Here is a 13,643-nt window from a genome sequence, read left to right on the forward strand (position 1 = left end):
CCAAACTTTGTTTTATTAACACCAGTTTTTAAATTGTCAGGCAGTGAAATGTTCCAAAAATTACACCCTTTGACATAATATTTAACCCTATAAGCATTTATAAAATACTATAATTTATAACTAATCGCTTTATTAAACAGAGCACTGTCGTACCGAGGTTTAAGGAAACCCCCTTGTACCTTGACATTAAGAAAGACTTATGGCTGTATATATAGCAAATGTTTCACTTACTAATGATTTAAAGCTCCACCTTCCAAAGTCATTAACATGAACAACTTCAGTGCGTCCAAACTAAATGGATTATATCACTATCTGCATCCATTGAAAGGTTTGCGAACTGACAGAAGGCTGACAGAGGGTGAAGAACTTATTTTCTTAATTAAAGACCTATTGCTTCTGTGGCCGATTAGAAGTCAGTAGATCCAGGATTATTTAACTTTGAGTTACATACGTTATTAACAAGATTATTGCCAAATGAATAAAAGGATATAACCACATGGACTCCCGAGAGACAGCTGGTGTTTGATCTGCAAAGCAAGGGCATTTCAGTGAGTCTTTCCAAGTCGGTGGGAGAGTGGGACCAAAAACACAGCAGGTTTAAACAAAAATAAAAAACACAGTTTTCAGGCTCAGTTAGAGGTTTGATTGTGTGAAAATTGGTGCTGTATAAGAATTTACACATATCTTTATTTTGGATTTAAAAAAAAAACAAATGACAAAAGTAAACGTTAATTTTTCTTATTCTATGTAGCTTAGCAGTCCACGGGTTGTGTAATCAAAATATATTTAAAATATATTTAAAGTGTCTAAAGTAAATGCAGGCATTATGTGATGCATGATATTGTATGTATCATATGCATGACGGTACTATGTCTGATGATTAATATGTGTATATTTTCTCTCTTGAATTTTGCACCTATTGATGTTTTTAAGTACTTATGTACTGCTGGTTAGCTTGAGCTGTCATAAAAACAAGTAACTATTTTAAAATTAATAGTATGGAATACAAAGTACAATAACTGCATCTTATAACATAGAAAAGAAAACTTTGCACTGTGGAGTAAAAGCAAAAAGCCGCATAACATGAACATATTTAAGCACAAGCACATAAACCTCAGTAAATTGCTTGAATGTGCTCGGTTACATTCTTACTGTACCTGTTTACGCTCCAATCCAATGGAGTTGACTTCTCTTAATCTTACAGTCCTTTAGTCCATCGTATCTGATCATGTTGTAATTTCTTTGATGTGTTACATAAATAGAAAGTGAATTCAAAAGAACATTTTTGGCACTTTTCAATGTCCCAAAAATGAATCAAATATAAATTAAATAAAAAATAAAATCGATTCAAGATAAAATTGTGTAAAGAAAAAGATATTTTACTGTTACTGCAGCAATTCGTGGCAAATAATTGTATCTTCGTATATTTAAGTCAAATTTTAGGCGAAATCCCGTTAAAAAGTGACATTCTCACAGTCCTTCCTTCAACCTATTTGTTTATTTTTGCATCTACAGAAAATATGACACGCCAAATCTACGCGCGTAATAAATAATTCATATGAGCAAAAGGGGGGCGTGTGCACCTTGTGCCATTTGATGACGGCTGAGCCGTTTCCCATTATTCAGAAACACATGCCGGAGTTTATCTGCGCCCTTTGCCTCCACATCCACGCTGATTGGGAGCAAAGGGCGATCAGTGTGAAACTCGACGGTGAATAACTGAAGCGTGACGACTTGTGTTTGTGCTCAAGTTTGCTCAAGGTGAGCCGAACGAGGCATCGACAAAACATGTAGGAAACGAGGTGAAGCTTGGGTTCATTTTTTCTGTGAACAGGTTTTTGTTCAGTCACTCATCAACTTGCTTTTCTCGGTGCCCCACAGATCGCTCTCTGCCTGATGGCTGTTCCGTTCGCGTGTTGTTCAAACTGTCGTGGCTGCTGAAAGACGTGACCCCCGCGCATCGCAGAGCGCCACACGCGCACCTGTCGGATGTAAGTGGGAAGCGGTCGGTGAGCTTATAGAGCGAGAGGGGGAGAGAGAGATGGTGACTGCTGGGTTCAGCACGCTGGATAGCGCTCGAGGAATTTGGAAAGTACGGCGGCGGCGGCGCGCGGACGCACGAGGATCTAAGTGAAACGAGTGCGTGGAACCGCCGGAGAGATGAGCGACCATGGTGGATTTGAAGTTCTCGTTTGCAACAACAGGCGCAGGTAACGTGCGAGTGGACTTTCTGGAGTGAGACATGGACTTTGCTGAAATCATTTTCGCTTTGTTCATCGTCGTGGTCGCGATCGTCTCGCTGTTGTCCAACTTGTTGGTGCTGCTATGTTTCGTCCACAGCACCGAGATACGCCGACAGGTGCCCGGTGTTTTCACCATGAACTTGTCTTTCTGCAACATACTCATCACTGTTTTGAACATGCCGGCCACTCTGGTGGGGATTATCAGAAAGCAGCAGCCCTTTGGAGATTGCGTTTGCCACACGGTGAGCTTTCTGGAGACTTTTCTCACCGCAAACACCATGCTGAGCATGGCGGCTCTCAGCATAGATCGGTGGATAGCGGTCGTCTTCCCGCTCAGTTACTCCACCAAAATGCGCTACAAGGACGCACTGATCATGGTGTGCTACTCCTGGCTGCACTCCTTTACCTTCTCCCTGACGGCGCTGCTCTTCTCCTGGGTCGACTACAGCGACGTTTACGCGTCCTGCACCTTGCAGCCGAGCGAGGAAGGCAGCGACAGGATTAAGTTTACAATCTTCACTATCGTTTTCCACGCCACCAGTTTCATTCTGTCCCTGCTCATCTTGTGTTTCACCTATTTGAAGGTGTTGAAGGTCGCTAGGTTTCACTGCAAGAGGATTGACATTATCACCATGCAGACTCTGTTCCTGCTGGTCGATATTCACCCAAGGTAGTTCACCTCGTGTTTTGTGAGCATGATTTCTCCCGGTCTGTTTTGACAGTGGCCTTGTGGCAAAAAAGTCTAAATGTTCTTTGCTGTTTTCAGCGTGAAACAAAGATGCTTAGCAGAGCAAAAGAGGAGAAAGCAGAGAGCCACGAAGAAGATCAGCATCTTCATCGGCTCATTTATCATCTGCTTTGCTCCTTATGTAATCACAAGGTGAGTCAACTCATACATAATTCAACTTACTGCAAAACAACTGCTTAAGAAATAACTGACCCCACACATTTGTAAAATAATACATCTTCGACGGCATTTGACTATGTAAAAAATACATTTAGCCAGCATGTTGAGATCTGCATCCACACTGATCAGCTTTGCAGACCTGTTTTCTTCACATGCTAATGCAGTACAAACTCACAATGTCAGATCAGATACAAGCAAACAGTTTATTCCAAGCTGACAGCACACCGCTCATAATTTCAATGATCATTTCCTTAAACTGTGATATGGCTCATTAGCCACCTGTGCTGCGCTGTACATAAACATGGCAGGCTACTTCCAGTGAAAGACACGCATTAGAGTCTACAATAGATACAGTTCAAACAACCAAAGAGGCTCCCAGAGAAGCGTGGAAATGCTTTAGTGGGCCACAAATCGCCCAGATGCGGTGCTGATGATCCATCAATTTGACATTTGTGGTGTGCTCATATATGGAAGGGAAGAAGGAGGACAAATTAGCAAAGAGCAGCGTTTGAGGTGGAGTAACCCCCCACTGACCGTGCCTGCCCACAGGAAGTGTCTAGTGTGACAGTTGGCACCTAAGCATCCAATTATGATAATTCATACATATATTTTATCTTTTGTACTTGTAAAGTAGTCTTTGCCTCTGTGGTATTTTGGTGGTCCTGTTTGATTTCACTGTTCCACATCCCCCCCTGACCAGAAGAATACAGGAGACTGTGTTAGAAATGTGGAGAGGCGCTCAGCTGTGTGGTTTAAGTTGAAAAAGGCAAAACCCTACGCTGTGTTTCAAATACTTTAACTGATAATATAGTTAGTAAGTAAGTAAATAAATAAATAAGAAAATGTAATCTCCACTAGACAGAAAAAACTAAAGAAAAAACTTTTTTATTGGATAATTTGAAGCGCCTTAATAAAATCTACACAATATCTATGGTCATATGTAATGCCTTTAAAAATGATAATTTCTCCACCTTTTTTAATGTTTTGATTTGATGTTAACGTGGCACTGAAAATTCTTTAGCATTTAATTCAGTAACCAACATAGTGATTTGGAAACTATCTAAATATCTGTGTAGGTTCTCAGTAATCTGGGTCATAGTAGTCTAAGGAGCTTAAAGAAGGTGATGGGACTTGTTTAACTGAAGAAGATTCTTAGATGAGACGTGAAACATCGTCAAAAACTTAAAGTCCAGGCATCTTCTTTTTTAAGCTTCTTAGACAACTATCTAAACTATTTTTTTAAAGAAAATGTGTCAAATGAGACCATGTTTTGAAATCTATCTGTTCATTTTTAATTTGATGGGATCAATATGTTTAAAAAAAAAGTTAACTGGTGAGACAGGGACACGTCTGTCCCTGTGCTGCTTCAGAGTTTCTTCTACATGCTGAAGTTTTCAAATGTATTTTTTCACCTGCTCAGCAGAGTATCCTTGACTAGGATTTTTAGATCAAGTCTCCCCTGTGAGAGTTAAACCTCACAATCCCTTAAACACGATGAGAGTCTTCATGGCCTTTTTTGGGTATCTGTCTATATTTTGCTTTTGTTTACTGGCCTCTTCAGCCAAAAAAGCTGAATTTTAGGTTATTAGAAAGTAACTTATCTAAAATATAAAAATGCATTCAGTAGGGGGACAGCTTACTGGGGCAATTGGGAGGTTTTTCTTGGTATAGTATGACAAATACGCCACAGTAAATAAGCCTACTGACGTTTTCTTTCTTGACTTAGGAAACTTGGTTCTGTCAAAATTTATAGTAACATTCACATTTTGGCTTTTTTTTTTTCTAACTTTAATCATAAAAATAAAGGGTGGTTGGTCTGCAGGGTAGCCAATCTATCATCAGGACCCCCTTACTGCAGAGTCATACTGTTAGATTACATACACAACACAATTTTGGTGTTGTCTTGGTGTTATAATAGGTTACACTTTCCCTGAAAAGGACATTGTCTGTGTGGCAGCATATGTCACTTCGAAACCTGCATACATTATTCAGCATTAATGGGTCATCATAAATGTGCATAGTACTCATGTAGTGTGCACTAATGCACCTTCACACTGTCAGAGACGACAGCTTTTGAAGTGCGCTCTGATAACAGAAAGCAATGATCCTGTCATAGTTCTGAGACTTAAAGACACAAATATACATAAACTGAGGCTCAGTGGAAGGAGAGGGCTATTTATACACATGGGGTAAACAGGGAAGTGGAAACAGCTGGATGAAATGAAACAGGTGAAAACAATCAAGACAACCAGAGGGAGGGAGTAAAATTCAGATACAGGAGACATGTTTCAAAGAAAAAAGAAAGAAATAGCAAAAGCTCCAACCAAAAACAGGAACAAAAAATACAATAACAAAAAATCTGAACGGGATTTTACAGGGAAAATTCAAATCCACATACTTTTACTAAGCAAACTGAAAACAGGGCCAAACCCAGGGACCACAGCAGGTCTTCTTTAATCCAGAGGACACAGCATCTGTGATTTAAAAAAAAAAGTCAGACTGAAATAAAACAAGAAAAATGATCAGTTTTATCAGCTAATATTTTGTCTGTGTGTTGTTTTTTAGTTAAAAATAGCTTTTGATTATTAGTTTTTGTTAATGTTTCACACAGCCTCCCAACTTTGGTTGAAATGGAGTTCTTTGTTTGGTTTGTTTTTCATTTAGGCATTTAAAAATCTGCCACACAGTTCCTTTTGATCATTAATAACACGAGTGGTTTGAACATAAAAATCCGAGGTGAAAAAATGATAAAAGATCTCCTTCTTTTGAAAGGTCAGAGTTATAAAAAAAATTTCACCACGTTACACCTACCTTTGCAAAAGAAAAAGAAAAAGAGCACACAATTGCATTTCCGAGCCACTTTTATGATCATTACAGAGTACCTAATGTGTTAAAGGTTTTATGGTCAGTCTTACCTAATCATCTGACATAACATCAGGACAAATCTCTGAGCGGCACCTTCACTAAAATGCACTCTGTTTAGTCATGTTTCTCCTGACGCCCCTTCAGGTTGGCTGAGCTTCTCCCGTTCGTGGACGTCAACCGCCACTGGGGAATCATCAGTAAGTGCCTGACATATAGCAAGGCTGCGTCTGACCCCTTTGCCTACTCTCTCCTACGTCAGCAGTACAAGAAAGTCCTGGTCACAGTCGTCAACAGGCTACTCCGACGTGACCTGTACCCTTCGTCTGGCCATAACAGCTCTTTAGACACAGAGAACGACTACTGTCTCCAGAGGATCAGTTAATGGCAAATGCAGGACGTGACATATGCACACGCTACAGTGCAGGCCAAAAATAAAGGTTGCCTCTTGCAGAAAAAAAAGGTGGGTGGAGAGAAAAAAAGAACAGGAGAGAGAAAGAGAGGACATGTTATTGTTAGAAAGAGAAAAGAGAGTCGAAAGATGGGACAAGGAAGTGGGTGGAAGGTGAAGAAGAGAGCAAAAAAAAAAAAACCATAAGGAAGACGGTGGGCGGACAGGAATGAAAAGGTGGTGATGTGGGGGAGGATGAATGGGCAAAAAGATAAAGAAGAGATGGGTAAGACGACAGATAGGGTGGAGACGTTGGGGAGTGACGGCAAACAAGGGATCTGTGATTCATCAGGAACAGCATTCCCCAGAAACCACACAGCCAGTCTATTTCACTGAATAAGTCATTGGCTCATCTAAAACTGAGGGGACGCACAGCTGGAGATGAGGTCCCTTCTTCACTCTGAGCGACATGTAAAAGGTGGCCTTCCTCTACTCCAACAACTTTAGAATCATTTCAAACCTGTTCTTGCCCCACTTAACATCGCACACACGGAAGCTGGTGGTCGATAAGCAGCCGAGCGACGACGGGCAAAGAGGGAAAGACTTTTGTTGCTCCTGCTTCTGTATAATGTCCTGTCAGTGAATGGATGCAGACTTAAATGTGGAGGCTCAGCTGCTGCACATTATTGCCATGTTCTGTATTGACTGTGTTAGACTACTTTGCAGTGTCATGTCAGTCACTTAATATTGATGCACTTTGTCTAATTCTCTCAGAGATGCTATACCTAAAGGAGCCAAAGGCATTTGACATTTACACCCTAATCTTAAAGGATGAGTCTGGTGAGAGGCTTTATTCTTTGTTACTGTCACCAAAATCAATTAGTTGGTCGGTTTCTCAGTATTTTCCAACTTCCCAAGCATCCATGTTCTTTGAATTTCTCAAGTATAGACAGCAATTAATGTGCATGTTTAGACTATTTCCATTAATACACAGGTCAGTCTTTAAAAGCTTTATTTATTTTTTTTAAATAATTGAAAGTTATATTTTGTATACATCACACGTACAATGAAATATGCCAAGGCTTTGTTTGTTTTAGTTTTTCTAATTATGTTTTATAGCTCATGAAAATCACACATCCAGTACAACATTCACTAACGTCAATCATAGAATTATCTATGATGGAGAGATGCCCGACTTTTTAAAAGTATGCAGAGGTGATCTGTGGCTCTGCTGAGGTTGTTATTGAAGCGGGGCAGGTGCAGGAAAAAGAAATCAGGATCTCCATAAGGCTCGCCAGCAGATGAAAGCATGACACGCTCTGAAACCTCCTGGTAGATGCTCCTTTTACTTTGGACTTCATAAAACACAGTGGACCAACCGTTAATAACAGCAACCCAGTTCATCAAGGACTGCAGAAGCTTCACACTGGACTTTAAACACTCCACTCCACTCTCCTCCAGGCACTAGGACTGAGACTTTCAAATAACATATAAAAACATATAAAATTTTGGGACATTTCTTTCCCAGGTAAGATACTTCTGACATCTCTGGTTCAGAAGTGGCTTGATATTAGGAATCAAAGTGGTAAATGGTAATGGACTGGTTCTTGTACAGCACTATTCTACTCGACTTGAACACTCAAAGCTCTCTGATCTAACATGCCTAATTCAACCATTCACACCCATTCATACAAGCGCTTTTTTTCTACACCTAAGTGCTTTCTGTGTAACATTCACATACATTCACACTCTGATGGATACATTGGAGAGCAACTTGGGGTTCAGTATTTTTCCCAAGGATACTTGCACACTTGCACACAGACCAGAGCAGCCAAGGATCAAATCACTAACCTTCTGGCCACATCCAGCTGACATTTGCACGCGGTGGCCCTTGATGCCAAGTCACCAGCCTCAGTCCACTTCTTGTGAAGCTCTCACAGTTTCTTGAATCGACTTTTTGGCAGTCCTCTCAAGGCTACAATTATTCCTGCTGCTCATGCACTTTTCCTACCACACGTTTCCCTTCAAGTCAACTGTCCATTAACATGCTTCAATTCAGCTCTCAGTGAAAACAGTCAGTCTTTTCAGTTGAGACTGTCGGTGGTTTACTCTGTTTGTGGAGGGTGTTGGTGATCGACATCTGGACAGTCGTCAAGTCAGCAGTCTTCCTGTTGATCGTGGTTGCGAGGCCTGAAATAGACTCAGAGAAATACAGTATTTGTGACGTGTGAATAGTAATTTACTCAAACTGAGAATGAAATCATAAGATAACGAGATACCGGATTTCTGATTTTCATGACCTATCATCAAAGTTACAGAAAAAAATTTGACAGAAATATTTCACATTGCATGCAATGAATACAATGAATGCAATGAATATTTCAATGAAATTGAAAATAAATGAACCTTTTCACAATATTGCAGCTGTCAGGACACACTTGTAGACGGCAGAAAGAAGATAAAAAACTACTTGACCGCAAAGCATCCATCACTGAATACTTGGCTTTCTTGGTTTTCCCAAATTTTATGTTAGTATGCATTTGAGTCATTATCTAATTAAATATGCACCAGTCTGCAGGTTGAATCCGGTCGTTAAGTCTGACGTCACTAGCCGTGTCTGGTCCTAAACTCCGCTGCAGGTCCATATATCAAACGATCACTATGGCATTGCTGAGAGTTGAAAAACTGTCTAAAGTCTTTCATCTTTAATAAAATGATCAGCGTTCTGCTCTACCGGGTGTAACAATTGAGTTTAACATCCAGGCATCCATGAAAACGGAATTTATGACATTTAACGGAGTTAGAAGTTAGCAGGAAGTTAGCTCGCTAGCTTCTATCTAAATACAATATAGCATGTCCTGACTGCGGGGTTTTGGAAACAAATTAAAACGTACAGCTCTGTTATCACTTCCAACATAAATGAAGACAGAAAACTAAACAGCAGTGACGTTTGTAGGGTTACTGAAGTTTGGCTAGCTGGTATATAATGATGTGCTACGTGACCGCTAGCGACACAGCTATGCTAGCATAATATAAACAAGCTAACTTTTTTTCCACTCGATAAAAGTTAACGTGAGTGTTCTCGGTGGTCAGGAACAAATGTAATCGCATGGCAGGATGCTGTAAAAGGACCAAACTTCAGCCAGGAGAACAACTGAGATAAATAATGTTAACAACACAAAAGCCATATTAAACGCAGACTACTTTAGGCCCAGAAGTAGGATTCGTCACGTCATCACTTAACGACCGGATAAAGCTAGGTTGTGTGAGCATATCCCAACAAATTGAGAAATGTTCCTTTGATCAGTCCATACTTTTAGAATGCCATTTTAGCTTGGAGAGTTAATAAGAGGAGGGAGAACACTTTTTTTTTTTTTTTTTCATTTTGTGGATTTGTTGACAGTAAGAAAAAATATGGCAAATTACCAGATTTATACTTTTAAGTTAGAGTTTTTAACTGAATGTACCTGAACGCCCACTTTTAACTGAAACGCGTTTGTATAATTGTGTTTTGTTTTGCCAGCTGACTGGAGAAGTCGTTTCTATGGATATTTACATAATGATATTACATATTTTGCACTGTACAGGAACAACTTTTTGTCTAGATAAATGGGGAGCAACGTGATGTAGCATAGGAGTGTTTTCAAAGTGCTTTAAAACACACTGCTCTGTGTTTGTGCCAGATTTAAATATGTGATTTTTTTCCAGCTGTTCCACACAAGAACCAGAATAGCTGCTTTATTATAATAACAGTTATTATTATTACTAAAATAAAAATCTGGTTATTTGGATGTATCTTACTCACATGTATTTTTTCCTCCTGTGAGCCACTTGCTGTTCTTTGGCAGTGTGATTAGCTATTAGTGGAATATGTGCAATAATAAAAAGCTGTCAATTATAAAATATGAATATGAATGTTTTCACTGCAACGTTGCTGAACGTACACAAATGTCCTTTAATTACATCATATTTCATCTCCAGATTTGATTTGCCAGTTTTTATATTGAATTCAGCCCATGGACACGACAGGCCGGCACACTGAAAGACAAATAGCATGTCTTTTATTTAAATTTGGACTCATTAATTTCAGATTTTACAGTCTTAAATAAATAAAGATGAAACAGATGCATTTGAAAAGGCTTACACGGGGAAGTTATTCTCTGAATAATAAAAAGCTTTCCGGGTCGCACCTGTTTCTGCCTCACAGCCCTGATTGTGGCGCAGATAGCATGCAACATAAAAAATGACTCTGGTGTCACATGGAGAACTTCTCTTGCAATATCGGCAAGTATGATTAAAGAGAGGAGTTCATCTTTGTCAATTAATATATTCAAACTCAGTAATGAATCTCTTTTAATCTGATGCGTGGAAAAAGACCAGCAGTAATTACTGGCAACATTAAAATTAGAAATCCCCATTTTTGGTGGCTCGCTCAACCTCTGAATTCACAGGCAGTTAACGCTTAAAGCAGCTCAGGCTTGTGCAGAAGCCAGAGCTCGGCTATTTTTGCACCTCTTAATTAACCCCAATCACCAGAACCTGATAAAAGAGAAACTGGTAATTAAAACTGCTCAAATAGAAAATGTATGCATGGCACAATATGTGTCACAGCTGCTCGAGTTTAAAAGTACGGAATCGACTGAGCGGGTTTGCAGACTGTCGGGCCTCTCTTGAAAATATGCTTTCTACATGGCTATTAATACATGACTCCTCTCACACTCTAGAGCAGCCTGAGGAGGATTTAAAGATAGCAGCATTGTCTGCATCAGTGGTAAATATCTTAACCTCCTTCCACACTTCAGTCCACCTACATATGGTGATAAAGCAGATGAAACGATAAGCTTGTAATTAAAATAAGGAAGAAAAAAATCCAAGATAAACTGAATTAGAAGAGTCTGATTTCCATATAAGCAGCTTGTTTTCTATTATTATTATAGAGTGTTGATGGAGAAGGAAGGAGAAGGTCATAGGAGAGGGCGCCACGAGAGGAACTGTGGTGCTGCATGAGGAAGTCAGGAGCGGCAGAGACATGTATGAAGGTGGTGCATGACATGTATGAGGACAGTGAGACAGGGTTGAGGCGTGCAGCAGGAGTGATAGATGGGTTCAATGTGGGAGTGGGACTACATCGGCTGTGAACATCTTCTTGTTCGCAAAGGTCAGGCAGTTGTCTCTGTGGGCTATGACGTTTGCAGAAGGCTTTGTGGTGTGTAGGGAGAGCGGAGAACATGTGGAGGAGAGCCTGGAGAGGTGGAGGTATGCTCTGAAGAGAAGAGGAACGAAAGACAGAATATATGTGTGGGAATAAGAGGGACACAGGTGTAACAGTGAAGTGCAGGGAGCAGAGGTAGTGAAGGTGGATGAGTTCTTGTGAACCATCCACACCGTGCAAGAGGGGTGAAGATAAGAGTGCAGGCAGGGTGGAATGGGTGGGGATGAGTGTCAGGGGTGATTTGTGAGAGAAGGATAACAGCAAGAGTGAAAGGGAAGGTTTACAAGATGGTAGTGAGACCTGCTGTGATGTATGGTTTGGAGGCGGTGGCACTGACAGAAGGAGGCCGAGCTGAAGATGCTCAGATTTTCATTGGGAGTGAGCACGCACATATATTTGTATGTATATATATATATATATATATATATATATATATATATACGCACATATATATAGTTTGTTCTTTAAAAGCTGTTCTAAACACTTTAAAACACTTGTCCGTTGCTACAGATCCACCCCTTTTTTTCTCCAGCAGTTTCCCACAGAGACACTTGATCAAAATCACAATTTACAAGTTTGTGCGTGTTTTCCGTAGAGGGTCACGTCTCCCACGAGGCTCTTTTTCCATTCAGTTTCTGGGGCATGTAGTAATTTGCATAATACATGAACGTGTTAAGGATCTAATCAATATTCCTGGTTTAGCTGAAGGATGTAGTAGTATTTTTACTTTACCTCCACACCATCCTCCACCCGCCTGCATGACGAATACCCAGGCTTCCGGTTATGCAAATTCAACTCTGCCCAGCTTGAAGAAGAAAGGACTCTAATACTGGCTCAATAAGAAAAACAGATCACCTTCAAAATGGTATTTACTACTAATAATATTTTTTTGTCTAATAATGATTAAGATTTCTGCAGTATTTTATGTGATTTAGCCTTCTGAGCATCACAGTAAAAGCTGCTACACATCCACTTTGATTGACTGGAAGAAAATTAAGTCTCAGGTTTTGCACTATCCTGGCAGCAAGTTTGAGGATTTTAAATTGTAAATGTTTCTTGGTTGCTAGGTTTATTTAATCACAGCCAACTGATTGTTGCTCCAACCTTGTGAGTTGGACTCAGGCTTACAAATATTCTTAAAAAGTCTTAAAAAGCTTAATTAAAAATGACATGTTGTCCTATTAGTGCAAACATTAAATACTAATGGAGGCAATTTTTAACAAAGAAAAGCAAAACTGACACCAAAGAGAGAAGGCAAGAATAGATCAAAAGATATCAAGTACTCTAAGTATTTGCCAGATGTACAGCTACATCAGGTGTGTTATCAGGTGTGCTGGCCACTTTGTTAGGTACAACACTTCACCTGCCCATTAATGCAAATGTCCAATCAGCCAGTCACATGGCAGCAATTTGATGCATTTAGGTATGTAGACACAGTCTGAAGTTCAAACTGAGTATCAGAATAAAGAGGAAAGGTGACTTTGAATGCAGCATGGCTGTTGGTGTTACATTGTCTGAGTATTTCAGAAACTGCTGATCTGCTGGATTTTCACACACATCCATCGCTGGGGTTTACAGAGACTGTTCTGAAAAATAGAAAAATATCCAATAAGCAGCAGTTCTCTGGATTAAAATGCCTTGTTGATGTCAGAGGTCAGAGGAGAATAGCCAGACTGCATTGAGCTCACAGGAATGCAACAATAACTCTGGTAACCAGGAGAAGAGCATCTCTGAATGCACATGTTGAACCTTGAAGCAGATGGGATAATGATGGGCAGATGGGCAGTAGCAGCAAGAGAGAGGCAAAAAACAAAGGCTGAGAAACCTTTATAACCTTTCAATACACAAATTGACCAATACAGGAAAAATAAAAACACAAGTCACATAAAGACTTCACTAAAACGAGCAACTCTGGTACTAAGTACTTGCAACATACGTTATTATTATTATTATTATTATTATTATTATTATTATTATTATTATTATATGTAAGTTCTGACTGTGACTTACTCACACACTGAAAGCAGC

The 13,643-nt window shown here is 39.8% G+C and overlaps 1 protein-coding gene across 2 annotated transcripts; it reads left to right on the plus strand.

Annotated features, from left to right (window-relative positions):
• Positions 1–1,592: 1,592 nt before the first annotated feature.
• Positions 1,593–7,423, plus strand: gpr78b (G protein-coupled receptor 78b). Of its 2 annotated transcripts, XM_084924200.1 has the most exons (4): positions 1,593–1,761; positions 1,882–2,913; positions 3,010–3,123; positions 6,160–7,423. In XM_084924200.1, the coding sequence occupies exons 2-4, from the start codon at positions 2,243–2,245 to the stop codon at positions 6,395–6,397; spliced, it is 1,023 nt and encodes a 340-aa protein (XP_084780326.1). In that variant the 5' UTR covers positions 1,593–1,761; positions 1,882–2,242; the 3' UTR covers positions 6,398–7,423. The 2 variants fall into 2 exon arrangements, with proteins under 2 accessions (XP_084780326.1, XP_084780325.1); XM_084924199.1 differs by having other exon boundaries at positions 1,593–2,913.
• The last annotated feature ends 6,220 nt before the right edge of the window (positions 7,424–13,643 follow it).

The sequence above is a fragment of the Perissodus microlepis genome, chromosome 3, assembly GCF_051167445.1.
Source record: "Perissodus microlepis isolate ML-2025 ecotype Zambia chromosome 3, ASM5116744v1, whole genome shotgun sequence".
Classification (NCBI taxonomy): Eukaryota; Metazoa; Chordata; class Actinopteri; order Cichliformes; family Cichlidae; genus Perissodus; species Perissodus microlepis.